A 15229-nucleotide genomic window follows, 5' to 3' on the forward strand; every position below is an offset into this window, starting at 1 on the left:
GGAATGCTGGGGTCTCAGAACCTCCCTAGATGTATGTGGATGTCGCTGACTTTCTGTTAGTTCAATGTGGCATGGCAGGTGCGGTCAGTGCCCACCCATATCCCTTGGCCCCCTTTACCATTTTTGTGCCCACCTGCTTCTGGTGGAGGTGCCTTCATTCCCAACAACAAACACCTGTATCTCCCTTCTGGAGGACCACCCCCAGCTGCTGGCACCTGCTTTGCCTGTGCAAAGAGAGAACTGGATGACTGACAGTCCAGGAGTAGCAACTCCAGCCTCTGTGCTCCTGATGGGGACAACTGAGGTGTGACCTCCACTGTCCTCAGAGCTCCCTCAGGACTGAGCCCAAGTTACCCTCCATGGGCTTTGGTGGCTGCTGCACCGTTGCTTGGCCTCCTTCCTTCCTGGGCCCTTCACCTCTACATTAGTGTTTTTCTAGCGAACGCTTCCTACAAAATCACTTCCTTGCGCTAGGAGTGCATTCAAAGTTCAGATTGCTTCCAAGTCTGCCCTGGTGTTTAGTTTCTGCCAGACTCCTACATCCCCTTCACACAGTGCAGGCTCTGTCAGTCAGGGATATGCGTACAAAAGTTCCTTGAAGGCTCCTCTGGGTCTGAAAAGGGAGACCCAAGACACGGTCAGGGAACAAGACAAGCATGTCCACATTCTCTACTTCTATTCAACATAGAATTGGAAGTTCTAGCCAGAGCAATTAGGCAAGAAAAAGAAATAAAAGGCATCTAAATTGGAAAGGAAGAAGAAAAGTTATCTCTGTTCACAGATACAATGATCTTCTATGTAGAAAGCCTGAAGAATCCCCCCACCCCCACCCCATGCCAACAGCACGGTCAGGTCTAGCCAGGCAAAACTGCCCAGAGAAAGAGAAAACTAAAATGTTTTAAACAATGAAATGGTATATGTTTGGGGTTTCTTGGAACAATCTGGGAAAGAGGGGGGTGGTGGGGGAAGGGTAAAAGAGGAGAGGGCAAAGAGACAGGGCCAGCAACATCGCATAGTGGCCCCTAGGGAGGAAAAGCTGACAGGTGGGCATTTTAAAAAACAAGAATAGCTATAAATTCTATCTGCTATTTTCTGCTTGTTGCTTCTCTGTGCCTGTCCTACCCAAGTCTTCAGTAAAAGTTTTATTTATTTTTTAATCCATCACAGGTTGTATGGGAAGTCAAGGGAGAGAAAAAAGGCTTAGGGTCCATGTTCCTTGGGTGGGTAAGTGCAGAGTAGAGAGCATGGAACAACCCCAAGAAGCAAAACATGGGTGAAACGGGGCATCAACAGAAGCACGAATTGAAACAAGGAGTTACTAGGAGAGTTGTAAGCCCCTGGAATTTCCTCAAAGTTATTGGAGCAATGCTGGCTTTTCCCACCATCCATGGGAAGGCGGCTGGTGCAGTTTTTTTTTTTTTTTTTTTACTAAACTATTAAAGGAAGCTGGAAGATTTCGGGCCAGCCAGGTGGCTGGGGTGGGGGTTATGCTTGTTGTACCTTGAATGGTTGTGAGTGGCCCTCCTACAGTGGGTAGGCTCTGGAAACACTGCTCTTGCCCCTGTGTCCTCATATTCTGGTGGCACTGTGCTCTCTGCAGGGTGACAGGGCAGGGCAGATCCAACTGCTTACTGGGAAATGTCTCCTGCTTAGGGTTCAAACTGAAACATCCTGAGTGACGACATTAAACGTTACTCAGAGAACAGCCACTTGTTTAATGACGGTTTCTTGCCCATGATTCTATAGGTAAGTTTTAGTAGATACTTTTGCAGAATGTTTCTTAACAAATGGACAAATGCCACAAGATTTTCAGGCTGTTAAGATTACAAATTATAAGAAGTTGAGAACAAAACTATCCTATAAGTTCCCTGGTGCTGGAAAGATCTTGTGTAGAATTTTTCCCTGTTAGTCACTGACAAGGATCATTAGATAGAGATTCTGAAAATAGCAGAAGTAATTGGCACAGTGGACATGCTGGCCATAGGTCAGACACAGAAAAATTCAGGAAAGGGTATAATATCTCTATAGAAGAGTACTGGTTAAAAAAAAAAAAAGCATTTAAAGTCCAAGGCTCGACAACTCCTTAAACAGGTGCCGGTGATTGGAGAAATTTACTAACACTCCGAGGGTGTTCTTCGATTTTAGTTCTGGTTGTGCTCAGATGACATATCTGAGCCACTTCCCATTGTATGACTTGGTTTGCACTATGCACTCATGTGGAAAGATGTATAAGAGACTCTGAGATTGATGTCAGAACATTGTTTCATCTTTCTGAAGAAGGTCTGACCATGGGAAGTCATAGGTCTGGTTGCCTGTACACACCTGAATGTGCTGACAGCTGGCCCTTTGGGGTCAGATACTAAGAGTAAACCCACTTCATTGTGCCCAGAGGCAGGGATTCCTTCTGAGACAAGGATTCCTGTGAAAGTCATTTATTAGGAAGTATTCCCAGAAAAGACAGGCAGGGGGCTGGCAATGTGAGACAGGGAAGGGAAGGTCAAGCGAGTGTGCGACACCAAACAGGGTCCCACAGGACTCTGGATTGAGCTGTAGCTCAATTGGATAGGGGAGGTCTGGAAACAGTGTGAGCCACACCTGGAAAGGGAGCTGCCCTCCACCTGTCAGTCAGTCGTTGGTCAAGGGTAGCCCCTGGGAGATGTAAATTTGCAGGCACTTTTGCTTCTGTTCATGTGCACAGGGAAGGTGGGCTCCAGCAGCCCAGGGGTGCCTGCCCACAAAGGGACACAGGTGCTGGTTGCTGGGAGCAAAAGCCACTGGGATTGATGTGCACAAAAATGGTAAAGGGATCGAGGGGATATGGGCGGGGCTCTGACAAGGTTTGCTAAATCACGTCACCTTGGACAAGTTTCCTGTCTTCCCCGAGCCTCAGGTAACTCTTCTGATGGCCCGGCACATTCTACTTCTACTTATGTGTTTTCTTTCAAGGTTCTCTATTGCTAGAAGGTTCTTATTTATGCTGTGGCAAAATTTTTCTTTGTAACTTCCACTTACTGGCCCTGGGTCTGCCTTCTGTGCCTCTTGCCCTTCAGAAAGTTGAAAATAACAATCATTTAACTCACCAGAGGGTTCTTTCCTCTTAGTCTAAAATCTCCAGCTCCTTCACCTGCTCTCTCCATGAGAAAGAACATTTCCAGACCCTCCCTCTTTCTGGCTGCTCTCCTTGGGCATTTCCTGATTCATCAAAGGGCCTCTTAACATGTGGCATTCAGATAGGAAAACTGGCTACAGTTACATTCTGATTTGAGCATTCAATCAAGTGTTGAGAAAATGCTTCGGTTACCAAATCATCTCATGCCACAGAGATCGCTGTTAATATCGTCAGCTTGTCTGGGGTAGGGAAGGGCAAACAAGTCCACAATCTATTTTAAAGTCATATGATGTGGGGCACAGCCACTGAATTTTCCTGTCTAAGTCTTTTGGAGCTAGTGGGCTTCCTCTCTTTTTTGGGGGGAAAATGTTGACATTACGCCTGGAACAAGTTATTACTAAGATTAGTGAATTTGGGATGTAGCAGAAATTATGAACAATTCTCTATTACAGTGGTTCTCACACTTTCATGTGCATCAGAATCACTGGGAGGGCTTGTTGCGAAGCAGATTGCTGGGCCCATTCCTGGGGTTTCTGATGCAGTAGATTTGAGGCGGGGCCGAGAATTTACACTTCTTAACAGGTTCCCAGGTGATGCTGCAGGAGGACCACTGAAAACCACTGCTTTACTACATTTCCTGGCTGCTTGGCCTCTGGTATGATGAGTTTTCAGAAGGCTTTAAGGGAGTGAGAAGGAAGAGAAACTCACATCTATTGTGTATACTCAGGCCAGGAATGGTCATAGATACATAACTTAATTTTATTTTAACAGTGTTATGAATGTAGAAGCGGTATCCTCCTTTTAAAAATAATAAAATGACACTCACAGAACTTAAGTCACTTGCTTAAAGTCTAATGGGGCAGATCTGGAATTGGAGCCCAGGTCTGTCTGAGTCCAAAGCCCAGTCCTTCCCCACCTAGCACACTGCTTCTTTAGCTGTCAGCTGGGCCAGAATGCCCAAATCACTCATGATTAAGACACACACGCACACACTCCACCCCTTGAAATCCTTTCACTTGAACTGCATGTCACAAAGATAAAATAACATCTCACATACACAAAAAATGGTCTTGTTAACCTGGGTGAAGTTAACATGGGATTTTTTTCTCTACTGCATGTCTGTTATTGTTTGTCATCATGTTTTCACAATTAGTTAATGTGTCAATTTATAATAATAAGCTCTCCATGGAGGATGCCAGAAGCCGTGTATTGGAAGTATACTGGTATTGAAAGGAGTCAGTAATGATAGATGATAAAGAGTTAACCTGCCAAAAACTGTATCCTAAATATCACAGGGCATATTTTTTAGAATGTTGTGGTTTTGAGAAAAGGTTCCCAATGTTATTATTATACAAATCCTTTTTTTCCTCAGAAGTGCATTACAATGGATGAACCTTGAAAACATTATACTAAGTCAAAGAAGTCAGTCACAGGAGACCATGTATTACATAATTCCATTTACATGAAATATCCAGAATCTACAGAGATAGAAAATAGATCAGTGGTTGCTCAGGGCTTGCAGGACAGGTGGTACAGGGAAGTGAGAGTTAAAGGGCACAGGGTTTCTATTTGAGATTATGAAAATGTTCCCAAATGAGACTCTGGAGATGTTTGCATAACTCTGGAAATATGCTAAGAACCACTGAACTGTACACTTTGAATGAGTGAATCGTATGGTATGTGGATTATATCTCAACAAAGCTGTTACCAAAAAAAGCACATTACATTTGCCAAAAAAATTTTAAGTGCCTATTATACATGGACGTTTGTAGTTTTCAATTTTTTTGACATATACAATTATTTTAGAGGTGAGAGCTATGGAATTTACATTTAGCTAGGTAGGGCCAAGTCAGGGAAAGTGGAGTGCCACGGCTGACCAGCACTGCCACTTTGATGTGGGAAGTGAGGCGGATGCTTGGAGGACTTTAGTTCTAGGCTCTGTCACAGGAGGTGCAGATGTATGGAAGGGATCATCGACAGCAGGTCACAGTCCTGACAAGGGGTGGGGGGTTCAGGATAAATTGCACGGTCCTAACAGGCGTGCTGGAGTGTGTAGCTGGGCCTTCGGCAGAAGCCTGGCCATACAAACTGGGGTGTGTAGGGGCTGCTGGGGCACAGGGGGCCCTGCGTCCGGGTTGGTGGAGTAGCAGTGAGTCTGACTGGATGCCAAGAACCATGTGGGGCTGGCCTTGGTAAAGGACTAGGGTTGTAGAGCAGGGGGCTGGATGAAGTGGTAGGGTCTTCTCTCAGTTGCAGACCACGCATGGTGACCCACTTGATTCCTAGGGATGTTATTAGCTCATGGCCATACCAGGGTGTGTCTGCAACCGCAGCTGTGTGAAGGGAAGAAAGAGAAGCAGAGAGAAAGAGAAAGAAGTAACTGTCTCAGTCAGGTTCCTCTTAACAACCCTTTACTCCTCCCACTGACAGTCTCATTCCCTCTATCTGTTCAACTCAACATTATTTATGCCAAAGACTGTGACAGGGGCTGGATATACAAAGACCAAGAAACAGTCCCCAGCCTCAAGGAGTTCATAGTCTAAAGGGGGAGGACAACTTCTTAGAAGCAGATCATTTTCAACAGAACAATCATATCCTAGTTAATATTGCCCAGAAATTAAAATATCAATATTTTCCATAAACATTACTCAAAGGACAAGAATGTTCTTGGATGGACTGACAGTTACATTTTCTAAACAAGACCTTGTAGACACATCTAATATGAAAATTTCTTCACTTAACACATTTCATCATATCCTCAATGGCAAGACACGTTGAGGTGGCATGTTGGGCTGGCAATGAACAGGTACCTGTTGTACAAAATTGGATTTTTGATGTCAAGAGTTTAAAATCTTCCACAGCATCTCTATTCTCAAGTAAGTGTGACATTTTCGATTCAGACTGAATGCATGGTGATGGACAGATCTGATGGGCTGTGGTCCAATTTCAGGGTGAGAAATATGCTGTTTAAAAAACTGTATTTAAATTTTATCGCTCTGAAATTTGGTTTAAATAAACTGACTGTGTGTTGCACTATTTTATTTTTATCATACATGAGGTCACATAATATAGTGGGGAGGGAGCCCTGGATTCTGGTCCAGACTCTGTAACTCAATATCCAAGTCACCCAGACAAACTGTACTCTCTCTGGGGCTCATTTGCTACATTTTTAAAAAGAAAAACAAGAAACTGGGGAGGAAAGGGAGAGGGTTTGGCTAAATGATCTCAAATATACCTTCTAGCAAAATTCTATCAGGTTGAGTAAAGGCCATTTAATTTCACCATACAGATCTGTGCACAGCGAACCAAACTGGTATTTTATTTTTGAACTAAGAATTTTAGTGCTTTACAAAAAAAAAAAAAAAAGAAAGAAAAACCCAAACCAACTAGCACTGCCCCCCCCCCCCTTCTGTAGCTCTAACATTAAGAATTCAAATTGCAGTATTTTTAGTCTCTGGAGTTTAAGTAAGCCCTTAACCGGAGCCCCTGCCTGCATTTTATAATTTGACTAATTTAAGTCATAAATCAGTTTCATCTTTGACAACAAAGCAAAATCATTTTACTAATATTTTTATGTACTTCAAGAATTGCTTCTAACTGGAGGCCCTGTAAGTACCGATGGCATACCAGGCAGAAAATGATGAATTTTATCCTTCCTTGGATTTTTTTTTAAATGAAATACAACCCTAACTCTCAGAAATGCAAGTTATTTCACATGCCTTCAAAAGGTGCACTTAAAACAGATTACCAGAAGGGTTGTAGTAGAAAATAGAAAAATCAATTCTAGATGAAAGCAAAACACACAGAACCCTCCAAACTGGCAAGAAAGAACAGCTATATTAATCATTTAGTTATTTAAGAGCAGGGTGTCAGAGATGAGAAATGCTTTCCTGATGTCTCAAGATTGGGGTGGTTTTAGTCATCATTTCCGTGCTGGGTGCATCTTATAAAAATAACTTCATGAGGATGGGCCCTTCAAAACTCCAGCCTCTACCGAGCTTTGCAACCTTACTGCCCATTATCACGTCACGGCATTAAGAATGGAGCAGGCAGTAATTACATCAGAGCCTGTAAAGCCTGGGAGACAAACTGGAAAGACTTATTTTCTTAAATGAAGTGGTCATTCAAAGGCAGAAAACCCAAGTCACCTACAATCTCCGTGTCCACTTTGCCAAGGGATGGGCCGGGTGGGGTCTAAGAACAGGAAGGGGGAACTCAGCCGGGGTCGGGGAGCTGGGTGGGAGCAAATTCCTGAAAGCGGAATGTGAGACAAGCCAGGGAGACCTCGGGAAGGGCGCGGAGTAGGCCCAGCATCTCGCAAGGGTGAGTCCAGGTGAGGAGCGTGCTCCGGAGCGCCGCTGGCGAGGAACGTCGGTTCGCCCCGGCGTGATTCCCGCCAGCTGCTCCTCCGAGCGCAGTGGCCTCCTGGGTGTCAGCGCGCAAAATCGCCGCTTAATCCCCGCTCTAGCTGGATTAATTAGGGCCTCCTCAAAGCAGGAAGTTGCGAGCCAGGGGCGTTTTTCCCAGGCGCAGAGACACCGGGGGGTCGACACTCCTCCAGACCAGCCGGGCGCCCCTCCCCAGACACCAACAGGCACAGGATCCCCGCGACTCGCGCCTCTCCAGTGAGCGCCTCCCGCACCCCAGCCAGGTTCCCGGGACCCGCTGGTGACCGGAGGCTTGTGGGGTCGCCGGAGTCATGTCCCAGGCCCGAGCCGCTTGCTCCCGCGTCCCGGCCCTCCGTTCTCAGCCAGCAGCCGGGGCGTGGGGCGGGGCGCGCCGGGAAGGCCGAGGCCGCGCGCTATTCCTGTCGCTGTGAGCTACCGGCATGTTATGTGCTGCGGCCAATCACGCCTCCGACCCTCCGCGCTGACCTGAGCCCCCCCTCCCTAATCCCCTAGGCTTTGATTTGATCCTCCGCGCGGAACAAGCTCACCCCCCTTGCCCCGTAGCTAGTTGTCCCCGGCCCTCGCGGGTGCCCGCAAAACCCTCCTTGTCCACCCCCGGGAGGTCAGAGCCCTCGCCCCGCACTCCCCGGACGGCCCGAGTCGGGCCACATCTGCGCATCTGGCCGTCGGAGATCCAGCACTCCCCTGGAGTCAGTCTACCTGCAGCTCCGCCCTTCCAGGTGATGGTGCGCGGCCACCGCGGCCCCTGGCGCGCAGGTGTGGGCTCCCTAAACTGGGCCGTGGAGAGGGCTTTGGGCAACGCTCTGGCAGCCTCGGCTGCCGCCGAAACCGAGCCCTGCACCTCCCGGAAGACTCCAAACGCCGTGCCCTCCGCTACTAGGGGCTTCTGGAAACCGTTCCCCGACCCGATTTGCTCTGAGAGGGGGACTGGGAGATCTGCGGACCTGTATGAAGGAGGCCTGGGATTTAAGCTGAGCAGGCAAAAATGGGCCCCTGCTAGGGGCTCTTCGGCTCGCACGGGGGACCTGGCGGCGCCGTGTCCCGGGATGTCTCCGGCCGCGCCCGGCTGGCCCCAGCCCCGGCCCGGCCACTTCCCGCCCTGGGCGTCATGAGTTACTTCCTGTCTTACTGCAAAGCTCATGGCGGCGCGCTGCTCACCGGCTACCAGGCCCTGCGCGCCGAGGGCTTTCTGTGCGACGTGACTCTGGAGGCCGAGGGCAGCGAGTTCCCGGCGCACAGGTCGCTCCTCGCGTGTTCCAGCGACTACTTCAGGGCCCTGTTCAAGAGCCACACCCGGGAATCCCGGGCGCCCGTGATCCACCTGCATGTGCCGTCAGCGGCCGGCCTGCAGCGCCTGCTGGACTTCATCTACACCGCCTGGCTGCCGCTCTCCATGGACACCGTGGAGGACACGCTGGAGGCCGCCAGCTACCTGCAGGTCACCGAGGCCCTGGGGTTGTGCGGCCGCTACCTGGAGCGCCAGCTAGACCCTGATAACTGCTGCTTCGCCGCCAACATGGCGGCGCGCTTCGGCCTGGTGCACACGCTGGGCGTGGCCGAGCGCTGCATTGTGAGCCACCTGCGGGAGCTGCTGGCGCGGGGCGCGGGCCCCGCCGGGCTGCTGGAGCTCAACCCCGCGTCGCTGAGGGCCGTGCTGGGTGCCCCTGACGTGGCGCGCGTGCCCGAGGCCCGGCTGCTGGGCCTGGCTCTGGCCTGGCTGCGGCAGGAGCCCGAGGCCGAACGGCTGGCCCACTGCGCCGCGCTGCTCGAGCGCGTCCGCTTCGGCCTGGTGCCCACCGACGTGCTGCGGCGCGTGTACTCGGGCTCCGGCCTCACCCTGCCCTCCCGGGTCAAGGGCCTCATCATCCAGGCCCTCAACTACCACACGTCGCCCTCCCGCCAGCCGCTCATGCAGGGCGAGCAGACCAGCGTCCGGAGCCCCCAAACCCGCATCTTGTTGGTCGGGGGGTGCAGGGGGCGGGAGGTGGTGACCGAGGAGGTCGTGGCCCCCCGGCGGGCAGCCAGGGGGAGGGGCGCCGCGGCGGAGCCCGAGGAAGAGGAGGAGGAAGAGGAGCAGGTGGAGGAGGAGGAGGAGTGGGAGCTTACCCAGGACGTGGTGGCCTTTGACGGGTACAACCACCGCTGGCGCAGCCTCACGCGGCTGCCCGCTCCGCTACTGGGACACAGCGTGTGCGCCGCGGGCAACTTCCTGTTCGTCCTCGGCGGGGAGACCCCGTCGGGCGGCGGCTCCTCCCCCACAGCCGACGGCCTGCGGGCGGTCACGGCCGAAGTGCACCGTTATGACCCGCGCTTCCACGCTTGGACAACTGTGCCCGCTATGCGGGAAGCGCGGGCCCATTTCTGGTGCGGCGCCGTGGGTGAGGGGCTCCTGGCCGTCGGGGGCCTGGGCGCGGGCGGCGAAGCGCTGGCTTCAGTGGAGATGTACGACCTGCGCTGGGACCGCTGGACGGCGGCCGGGGCGCTGCCGCGGGCCCTGCACGGCCACGCGGGGGCTGTCGGGAACTGCGGCGTCGTGTATGTCTCCGGGGGCAAGGCGGGGAGAGGCGAGGGCGGCGCGAACAGCCTCCGGGACTTGTTCTCCCTGGGCCCCGGGGAGCAGGCGTGGAGCAAGAGGGCGCCTATGGGCACGGCCCGCTTCGGGCACCACATGGCCGCACTGCGCGGCGCGCTGTTCGCGTTTCTGGGGCGCTACGAGCCCTTCTCCGAAATCGAGCGCTACGACCCCGGCACCGACCAGTGGACTCGGCTGCGGCCGCTACCCTACGACCGCTTCTGCTATGGGCTGGCCGTGGTCGACGAGACGGTGCTGCTGCTGGGAGGCCTGAAGTGGCAGGACTCACGCCAGGTGCCTACCCGCAACGTGGTGGGTTATGACCTCGACCTGGACCGCTGGGAGGACACTGGCTGCGCGCTGCCTTGGGCCTGGAGCGGCCTGCAGTGCGCAGTGCTGCAGCTGGCCGAGGGTGGGGACGAGGAGAGGGAGGGAGAGCCTGGAGAGGCGCCAGATTTAGTGCTGGGCTTAATGGGTCAGTGAGCAAGTCGCGCCTGACCAGGCTTACAGAGCAACCCGTGGGCTTTTCCTTAGGCTTGGCCAAAGAGGAACATTTCCCCTTACTCTGAGAATGGGAGACAGGACGGGTCAAATTTAGAAGGATATATGAATCATCTTCAGTGAACTGGGGATTTCTAGAAATTCTCATGCTGGGCTAGACATGGACTTTGAAAATAAAACATGACCCTATTTTCCCTCTGGTAGTTAGTGTTTCCCAGGCGCTAAACAGTGACTACTTTTGTGCCAAACAGCCAAAAAACGTACCATAAGAAATTATGTACAAGACCAGAAAATTGTTAGCTATAAAGACTGTAATAAATGGTTCTAGAAGATGGCATTATCTGAATAAATAAATATTTATCTGAATAAATAGTGAAGGGAAAGTGCCTTGGTTAATAAACACATGCAATCATTGTAGGAAGAACTATGATTTTATGATCCAGAATCATGGTTATAGTTCTGCTCTGATAGTTTAATATAGATATGGAACTGAGAGGAAAAAAATCTCTAAGAAAGCACCATTTTTTTTTTTGAGAAAATAACCTAGGTTAAGTTTTTCTGTACTTCATCCTTACTTACCCTAGTCTGCTTTTGCCCTGGCTTTTGGCAGCTCATTGGTTTTAAGTTTTATTTCTGCAGCCCTTAGCCATAATAATCAGGCTTCTTTGGCTTAGTGGAACACCTAAGAAAAACAAATCAAAACCCTATTTCATTCATCCTCTTTAAATGTTCATTCTGCAGACATGCTGTAGGTAATATTTGTAAAAAAATATTTTTTAAGTTTATTTTTAGTGGTACCCCCCCACCCTCTGCCCCACCTTCCCAAAAGAATCACAGAGAAACGAAAGAGGAGTAGGTGAAATTTTAAAGTTCCTTTCAGGTAAATGGGAAACCAGCTTGATTTTGCAGGACCTCTGAGAAGATTCTTGTATACACTGGACAGGTGCTTCTTCTGGCTTGTACCACCAATGGAGTGACAAAGTTAAAACCTGTAACCGGGGGTGGGGTGGTGGGGTGGTGGCGGCTGTGTGATTAGGTCACAAAGAAATGTGATGAGGACTGCATGAATAAAATAGGTGCTTTATAAGGATTCATTAAGAGCTGAATTTATTTGACTTCAGTTTACAGTGCTGCCTCTCTCCTAGATTTGAAACTAATGCAATAAAATGTACAGATATATAGTGTTAAAAGGTCTCTTTCATGCTAGGCTAGCCACGAGTCTTTTAAAATTCATTAGTTTAATTTTTACCATTTAAAACAACTTTACCAAAGTAAAAGCCGCTTAGTAGCAACACAGCTAGTCTTTCCATCAACTGCTCACTGTTTCCAGGGCACAACCTGGCCACTGTATCCACGACACATCCATCAGGTACAGATATTTTTAAGTAAATGTACGCATTTGGTCTAGTAAACATTAACAAGTCTAAACACCTGTAACAAGCACACTTCATTTTAGGACAAGAGGTTTTTGTTTTTTTGCTTTTGTTTTTTTACATATACAAAATCCCACAAATTTAATGTGCGTCAACACCCATGCAGTAAATAAATGTTTTTACAAATAGTTTTTTTAAATGATAAAAATATTACACCGGACCCAAAATTCCATACAAACATTAATACATGATTTCTCATCCATTTTGACTAAATATAGGATTACTGAAAATGTGCTGTAGAAAGGCCACTCTCCTGTACAGTTGTGCAAAGTCTGCAAAACGATAGTGATTCAATGGTGGTTTCAAAAGCAAAGGAAAAGATCCCCGCTGTGGAGTTTTTACTTTCTCCTCTACAGCAAAAATATTCACTGGCAGATATCTGAACTCTTAGAGATGAAAGTACATTCATTCACTGAGCTGTACAGGCAACAGTATAAAGCTGATTAGAAGTAGATTTTAGGATATAGAATAGTAAAGGAGGGTCTCTTCCTCCTCCTAAAAAAACAAAACCCCAAACCAGCAAATTGTGACTTATACGTTATGCAGCCAGACACTAAAAAGCAGCACAGTCATTATCATGCTGTGATCACTTTCAAAAACGAGATGCTTATAAATGGAAATACATGAAAAGGATTTTTTCATAGACTTCATCCACTCTATAGAACAAATCATGAAACTAGGAAAAACCTCTAAAAATTGTTTCTTTCGTATAATTCAATGTAATATATCTCTGAATGACCATCATCCTCTTGCTCCTCAGGAGAGAGGTACATTTTTCTTTTTCAACATTGTTTTCTATATTAGAACATACATCAGCCTGTAAGTAAACATATTTTACTTCCCTGCCTGAAGTATAATTATATATAAAGTTTAACTAATGGACTAGGGGGAAAATTGACCCTAACTGGGAAGTTGACTCATTTACGTTTATACCTTGTAACTTTTTAGAAGTTGGAGTTTAAAAAAATGAGTTTGGGCTGAAATTATATATATATATATATATATATATATATATACACATACATATATATACATATACACATATATATATGTTAGCTGCCTTTCTGGGTGAGTTAAGTGTGTTTTAAAAAATCCACTCTCAAAGTCCTCTATACACAATCAGCATTTCATCACTACAAAAATAAAGGAAGATTTAAACCAAGAAAATAAAGCAGCTCTATCTTCAATTTTGGTCTCAGTTACAAAAACATCTTACAAAGCTTTGCCCTGATACACCATTAAGTGTCCCCATGGATTTGGAATACTATTTCCATTAACCAGCTTTCACAAGTTAATAGACTATTAAGACGAATATTAGATACCTGAACTTTTCTTATGTTGATGCTCTTCTGTTTTGCTTAACTCTTGTATGCGCATCTACATTTCACAAAAATAAAACTACAGCATTAAACTTTGTGCAATGTTTAAGAAAATTCTTAGAACATTTTAATAAATATAAAAAAGGTTTAAATTCTTTCCCACCCACAAGGATGTCTGCACCTGAAAAAATGTGATTTAGTTTTGAAGTCTTGTTTATATAAAATTAACTTAAAGGGAGAAAAGATGACCTTAGATAGAAAACCGCCTTTTTGTTTTTTCTACTTGAAGACCACCTGTCTTCAGAGTTGTTTGCAAAAGTTAACTTTAAGTCATTGAAGACAGCTGATTTTGCACATGGTAAACATAAGCTGAGCACTAACTGCATATAAAATATACAAATGCTCATTAAAGACAGTGGTATTATGACCATATAGGGTTTGTTTCATATAGTTTTGGTAACATTGAAGTATAGCTTGTCACGTGTCCCACACGTTGATATAAAAACTACCTTATATACTTGTTCAAAGTACCAGAAGGTACCACATGGCCAGAGGGCAGAATACACTTACACATGCGTTTCAATGTATGAATGAGTGTGTGTTAGGGAGGAAGTGATTACATCTACTTCAGAAGAAATACTTAATGGGTCATTTGAGGTGGTGTTTTGACAGATATCCAAGAAAAGATCGAGGTACATCTGCTTCCATTGTTGGAATTCTTTTGATGTCAAGTCTGGATTGTCTAGGACTTTATCAATAATGGCTACTTCGCCTTCTCTGGCCTGAAAAGCAAAAGGATTCAACAGTTTCAATAGGGACAGACTGTTCTTCAAATTTAAAATAAAAAGTTAATAGGCAAACTATTAAGAGGCCCACAAGAAACAGCTCTGGTATACTCAAACTCAGCTATTTAGACTCAAATGCTAGTGCACTTTTTCCTACACGCAGGCATGCCTCGTACTGCCCACTCTGCACGGTTTATTTTTTCTTCTGGCCTGTCCTGTTTCCCATCTCTGCCTACGGAAACCTTCCTCATTCTTTAACATCCAGTTCATATGCCTCTCATTTCTTGAACCCTTCCTTCGACAACTGGAAAAAATGTTTTCTCCTTCATTTAGATAAGTCCCCGTAACACTTGATCACTGCTGTTGAGTGGACTTACCACATTCTATGTCTTGAGTTACTTTTGCACTGTCCTTTTTCCTTCTGCTAGATGGTCCCTTGGTGGTTTGGACCTGAATGGGGGTGGGGTGTGTGGCTCTGGGAGGAGGGAGGGTTAGGATATCTTTGGACTAGAATTGGGCACCGGAATTATTCTTATGAATATTATAGCTCTTTTAAAAATTCTGGTCTTAGTTACCAATAGGCCATTAAATTATCCCACGGATTTGCAATAGTATTCGCATGAATACCAACTGAAAGCTAATTGACTGAAAACTTGGCTGCCTGCTACCAGAAATGTTTTCAAATCATGCATTTCCTATTTTGTTTATCTCTTTGGTATTCACCTCTGTTTCAAAATTCACAAAACCTCAGCAGCATACTACAGATCTGCAATATTTCCCAAAGGAGCTCTTTGCCCTTTTGTTTCCTGAAATTACTGCGTCACAAACTCTGTATGACATTTCTTTTCTGTTTTTGAGTTTTCCAGGGTGCAGGGTCTGCTTAGGGAGAGTGTGTATGGCAGGCCCTCTCCCCTGATACACACAGAGTGAGGGGGCTGACTCTTCTGGCTCCTTCTTCAACTTCCTGCCTCTGTTTCCCTTTCCTCACCACTTCCTCCTCAATCTGGGGGTGGCAGAAGAAGACTGGAGACTATGTAAACGCTTATGGAAATGTATAATAAGAAAGTAACATGTCAGTTGGGAACTGATGGTGTATACAGA

General features: G+C 47.2%; 2 protein-coding genes across 5 annotated transcripts in view; one reads left to right on the forward strand and one right to left on the reverse strand.

Annotated features, from left to right (window-relative positions):
• Positions 1-7417: 7417 nt before the first annotated feature.
• KLHL34 (kelch like family member 34) lies at positions 7418-11685 on the forward strand. The gene has a single exon (XM_004311498.3). The coding sequence runs from the start codon at positions 8627-8629 to the stop codon at positions 10571-10573; it is 1947 nt and encodes a 648-aa protein (XP_004311546.1). The 5' UTR covers positions 7418-8626; the 3' UTR covers positions 10574-11685.
• A 127-nt stretch (positions 11686-11812) lies between these two features.
• The window catches only part of CNKSR2 (connector enhancer of kinase suppressor of Ras 2), a 258534-nt gene continuing 255117 nt past the window's right edge, over positions 11813-15229 (reverse strand). For all 4 annotated transcript variants that reach the window (XM_019927697.3, XM_019927696.3, XM_019927698.3 and 1 more), the window contains one exon: positions 11813-14125. In XM_019927697.3, the coding sequence (XP_019783256.1) occupies positions 13910-14125 (216 nt within the window). In that variant the 3' untranslated portion in view covers positions 11813-13909. The remainder of the gene's footprint in view (positions 14126-15229) is intronic.

This window comes from Tursiops truncatus, chromosome X, assembly GCF_011762595.2.
Source record: "Tursiops truncatus isolate mTurTru1 chromosome X, mTurTru1.mat.Y, whole genome shotgun sequence".
In the NCBI taxonomy this organism is placed as follows: domain Eukaryota; kingdom Metazoa; phylum Chordata; class Mammalia; order Artiodactyla; family Delphinidae; genus Tursiops; species Tursiops truncatus.